The sequence below is a fragment of the Delphinus delphis genome, chromosome 10 (assembly GCF_949987515.2).
Source record: "Delphinus delphis chromosome 10, mDelDel1.2, whole genome shotgun sequence".
NCBI lineage: Eukaryota > Metazoa > Chordata > Mammalia > Artiodactyla > Delphinidae > Delphinus > Delphinus delphis.
This window is the reverse complement of record NC_082692.2, coordinates 41,328,606-41,334,413: the sequence shown is the minus strand read 5'-3', so window position 1 is coordinate 41,334,413 and position 5,808 is coordinate 41,328,606. Positions and strand designations below refer to the sequence as shown.

Genomic DNA, 5,808 nt, shown 5'->3' with positions numbered 1-5,808 from the left:
TCAGTTATACTCCCATCAACAATGTATGGAGAGTACCACACCAATATCTGATATTCTGAATATTTTAAAATATTTTAACCACTTGATAAGCAAAATTTGACGACAAAAAATAAAAAGGCTCTCTGGATTTCAGTTGACAGTTCTCTGATTATTGTTAGTTTAGCTTTTTAAAAATATTAACTGTTTGTATTTTATTTTCTGTGAACAACCTTGTTACCTAGACATAGTCTTTGTCCACTTTCTACTTGGATTACCTTTGACTTATTAACTTTATGAGCCCTTTAAATATCGTTAGGGAATTCCCTGGCGGTCCAGTGGTTAGGACTTGGCGCTTTCACTGCTGGGTCCCAGGTTCGATCCCTGGTTGGGGAACTAGGATCCGGCAAGTCTCCCAGCAAGGCCAAAAAATAAATAAAAATAAATACTGTGTTCACTTCACTTTAACCTTTTATCTGTCAAAAATGTTACAAATATTTGTCTTCACAGTCTGTTGCTTGTCTTTTAAATAGTTGGTGCTGTTTTATAGATATACATTTTCATTTTTTTAATATTCAGATATTTCAGTCTTCCCCTTTATGCTTCTGGATTTTATGTTATGCTTAAGAGGGTCTTTCCTACTCTAAGATTTTTTTAAAAACTACTTTGTTCTAGTTCTTGTGTAAGTTTGTGTGTGTTTGTGAGTCATTTAGAAATTCAACTGGAAATTATTTTAGTGACTATGTAGAGTAGAAAGTACTTGACTATCATTACAATTCCTTATCCATTGATTGTTAGCCACGTTTATTCTAATATATATTCTACATTTAACACGGATTCCTGAATTTTAGTGTTATGATATTTTATTGAGAGAGAAAAACTTCAGGGTAGTTGTCATTCACTTTTTCCTGAACATAAACTAAGCCCCTAAAAAGACGTTTAACTACTATTCCATAATAACTGTACAGGTAGATCAGAGAATATTGGGTCATTTCTGCTACATAAAATTACTTGGCCATATAGCTATTGAGAGGTCTCATTTGATAATATAAATGTTTCTAGAATCGTCTACAATGATCGATGCTGAAGTAAACTGTGAATAAGATGTGCATCTAGTTTAACGTAAGTCTTTAAATCTAGTTTTGACACTTTAATCAATCTACGTTATGCCACTAAAAAACTACTATCTTATTAAAAAAAGGAAAGTTTCTCAATGTAGTATTTCAAAGTTTAATGCACAATTAAAATAAAACCGTTTCTTTTTTTTTTTTTTTTTTTTTTAGCAAGTTCTTGCCTGTGACAGTGTGTTTGCCACCATGGCCCCCAAAAAGAAGACTGTCAGAAAGAACAAAGGCAACATCAATGAGATGACCATCATTGTAGAAGACAGCCCCCTCAACAAACTCAACGCTTTGAATGGGCTCCTAGAGGGAGGCAATGGCCTTAGCTGCATCTCTTCTGAATTAACAGATGCTTCTTACGGCCCCAACCTCTTGGAAGGTTTAAGTAAAATGAGGCAGGAGAGCTTCCTTTGCGACTTAGTCATCGGCACCAAAACAAAATCCTTTGACGTTCACAAGTCAGTGATGGCTTCTTGCAGTGAGTACTTTTACAACATCCTAAAAAAAGACCCCTCTACCCAAAGGGTGGATCTCAGTGATATCGCACCGCTGGGCCTGGCCACGGTCATTGCATACGCCTACACTGGAAAGCTCACTCTCTCCTTGTATACCATAGGAAGCATTATTTCTGCTGCTGTTTATCTTCAGATCCATACCCTTGTCAAGATGTGCAGTGACTTTCTGATACAAGAAATGAGTGTTGAGAATTGCATGTACATTGCTAACATTGCCGAAACATACTCCCTGAGAAATGCAAAGGCAGCAGCCCAAAAATTTATCCGGGATAACTTCCTTGAATTTGCAGAATCAGATCAGTTTATGAAACTTACATTTGAGCAAATTAATGAACTTCTTATGGATGATGACTTACAGTTGCCTTCTGAAATAGTAGCATTCCAGATTGCAATGAAATGGTTAGAATTTGACCAAAAGAGAGTGAAATATGCTGCCGATCTTTTGAGCAATATTCGCTTTGGTACCATCTCTGCACAAGACCTGGTCAGTTATGTTCAGTCAGTACCGAGAATGATGCAAGATGCTGATTGCCACAAGCTTCTTGTAGATGCTATGAACTACCACTTACTTCCCTATCATCAGAACACATTGCAGTCTAGACGCACGAGAATCCGAGGGGGCTGTCGTGTGCTTGTCACTGTGGGGGGCCGTCCAGGCCTTACTGAGAAGTCCCTTAGCAGAGACGTCTTGTATAGAGACCCTGAAAATGGATGGAGCAAGCTTACAGAGATGCCAGCCAAGAGTTTTAATCAGTGTGTGGCTGTGATGGATGGATTTCTTTATGTGGCCGGTGGTGAAGACCAGAATGATGCAAGGAATCAAGCCAAGCATGCAGTCAGCAATTTCTGCAGGTACTGCCTCTTTTATTAGGAATAGAAATCGTTCGATGTTATGAACATAGAATGAAATTAATCATGCCTATTAGCTTAATTCATTGGCTCAGTAAATCAATAATAATAATAATGCCACATTACATGTATATAACACTTCACATTATATAAAGTGCACTCACATATATCATGCATTATAATTTTCCAAGTAAGCCAATGAAGCGAGCACGGAAGATATGATGATTCTGATTTTACATGTGAGAAATTTGACACCCAGAGAAGTGACACCACTAGTAAGTAGAATTCACATTTTCTCATTTCTGGTCAGGGTGCTCTCCACAATACCCTGCCTTTTTGACAGAAACTGGGTGAAAATTTAGTTTTTAACATTAAATGGTAAGAAAGATTAAAATGATACAAAATTTCTTTTTAAGTGGACTGTTACTGATGACTTCAGATTTATAACTGGCAACTAGAATGAGATCATTAAAAATGTGGCAGCTAATTAATTTTAAATATTTCTTTAAAGACTGAATACCATCAATATTTTTGATACATGTAAACAAGAGTAAAAGCATGATAAATCCTGCAGAAAGTGGAATTGAAATGCATATTATTTTTGTATATTTATAATAAAAAATTAAACCTCCATATACATGAAATGTTCAGAAAGTCATGCTTCTGTCATGGTAGTGGTTCAAAGGCAAACATAACTAATGAACAAGATCTGAAAATTCATCTAGTAAATCATAAAAAATATTCTTTATTGTTTCATTATATGTACATGTGTGTCATTTAAATGAATCCAAACAATTGATTTTTAGCCCTTAATTTGTAGCTATGGTTAAGTTTTGATTTGGAGGTGAAATGAGACAAATATGAATGAACATCAAACAGAGTCAGTTCTGTGTTTACAATACTTGGAACTATGGAAAGTGTTAGTTTACTATGGGTGCCTTATTTTCCTCCTGCTGATAACTACTTGTACTCAAGTCACTGTTTTTGAGCTATTGACTTCAGTGCTTATGGTATAATAATTGTAATGCTGAACACTGAAAAAAATATACCCCTACACTAAAAAGTCAGACCTACTAATAAGTGCTAGAAAATAGAGAAGCATCAAAAATTAAGGCTTTGTTGATGCACTGGGACATGAGTTCTATTGTTCTCATTATAAACAGATGACAGAAGACTTAGTGACTTAGCTTTACAGCGGCAATGCCAGGAGAGGTGTGTGAACAAGAAGGGGTTTGTGAGAATGTAGGAACTCAGTCAACTTTCTTGATTAAGCCATGAGAATGAGCTAGGGGTGGCTGGTGTCTGAAGATATGTGGAATTGACTTTAATGTGGCCGTATTCCCTTCTCCGATTCCACAAATACCCAGCTTCCACCCTTCCTCCACGTGCGCATCCCCTAAATCCTACGGGATGATGGATTTGAATATGAAGGAAAGAGGACTGGAGGTCGGTCTCAGCGGGGTGGTCTCCCGGTAGCTGCTTTTATAAACGGGAGGAGGGGGAGTCACCTATGCCTGCCCTGCCTTTCCCAAGAGTCACACTTTTTTACTGGTTGAGAGAGGATTAGCAGCCTCCAGGCGAGGAGCTGCGATGGGTCCCCAGCCTCCTCGCAAGGATAGTGTCGAGCCTCCCACGTCCTGGTTGGCGGCGTCACCTGGGTTCCCCGGCTGCCGCCCACAAGGCTGTCACGCTTGCTCTACCACTTCCAGATACGATCCCCGCTTCAACACCTGGATCCACCTGGCCAGCATGAACCAGAAGCGGACGCACTTCAGCCTGAGCGTGTTCAACGGGCTCCTGTACGCCGTGGGCGGCCGCAACGCCGAGGGCAGCCTGGCCTCGCTCGAGTGCTACGTGCCGTCCGCCAACCAGTGGCAGCCCAAGGCGCCCCTGGAGGTGGCGCGCTGTTGCCACGCCAGCGCGGTGGCCGACGGCCGCGTGCTGGTGACCGGCGGCTACATCGGCGGCGCCTACTCGCGCTCCGTGTGCGCCTACGACCCGGCCCGCGATGCGTGGCAGGAGCTGCCGGCGCTCAGCACGCCGCGGGGCTGGCATTGCACGGTGGCGCTGGGCGAGCGCGTGTACGTGATGGGCGGCAGCCAGCTGGGGCCGCGCGGCGAGCGCGTGGACGTGCTAACCGTGGAGAGCTTCAGCCCGGCCACCGGCCAGTGGAGCTACGCGGCGCCGCTGCCTGTGGGCGTGAGCACGGCGGGCGCCTCGACGCTGCACGGCCGCGCCTACCTGCTGGGCGGCTGGAACGAGGGCGAGAGGAAGTACAAGAAGTGCATCCAGTGCTTCAGCCCCGACCTCAACGAGTGGACGGAGGACGATGAACTGCCCGAGGCCACCGTGGGCGTGTCGTGCTGCACCCTAGCCATGCCCAATCACGTGACCCGAGAGTCCCGCGCTAGCTCGGTGTCCTCCGTGCCCGTCAGCATCTGAACCCGGGGAGCCGCGCGCTCGCGGGGAGAAAAGATAGGCATCGCGGTTCAGCTAAAGGAAAGGAAACTATCTAACATTTACTACAGGGGAGTCTTTTCAGATCCATCGAGGCATCTGCCTTGGTGGTTTTCAGTTGCTGGTGTGGCATCATCTACCTCTCTGTCAATTTTTTTTTTTTTTTTTTTTCTTTTTTTAAGCAAAATACAGATCCGGAGCCAACAAAGGAAAGAAGCCATTTATTTCAGCGGCCACTGGGTGGCAGACAGAACTCGCGGTGGGCACTACCATCGCGGCATCCTTTCTAAACATAGAGCGGTTACACCCACATTTGAGATTGTGCTTCTGCACTTTAATACACACGAAGCCTGTGTGAGTAAGAGATTTCTCGTACAAAAGTTTATTTTCCTTTCTCTTTTTTTTCTTTAGGAAGTTTAAAATATTCCTTTATAGGCTTCATTTTTAAATGGAAATCAGTCTACATCCATAAGGACTTAAGATTTAATTCTGTGTTTCTATGCAGTTTCTTTACTTATACATGCCTGAGTAAAGGATTTCGAAAGGCATCCCAGGAGAAAATCATAAAGCTTAAGACAAATACTGACGGGAAAGTAATAGGGATTCCACCCCGGGGCTGACAGGTTGATGCCTTTGGTTTAGCGGTGATACCCTCCTCCCTGCCTCAGGTCCCCAAAAGTATTTCCTATCATAAAATCCTACTCTCAGAGAAGGAACTGACATCAGTCATCTAATTTATAGGCAAATTTAAACCATTTTCTTGTTTCTCCTAGAAGTATTCACATTTTACTTTGGTCCCCCATTAAAAGAATTGCAAGTAGTACTCTCACCCTAAACACTACATCAAGATGGTTAAAGGCAACCTTGACCTTCATGTAAGCCCCCAGAAG

General features: G+C 42.6%; 1 protein-coding gene across 1 annotated transcript; it reads left to right on the top strand.

Annotated features, from left to right (window-relative positions):
* Positions 1-1,292: 1,292 nt before the first annotated feature.
* Positions 1,293-5,217, top strand: KLHL31 (kelch like family member 31). Its single transcript, XM_060021346.1, has 2 exons — positions 1,293-2,464; positions 4,171-5,217. The coding sequence occupies exons 1-2, from the start codon at positions 1,293-1,295 to the stop codon at positions 4,901-4,903; spliced, it is 1,905 nt and encodes a 634-aa protein (XP_059877329.1). The 3' UTR covers positions 4,904-5,217.
* Positions 5,218-5,808: the final 591 nt, after the last annotated feature.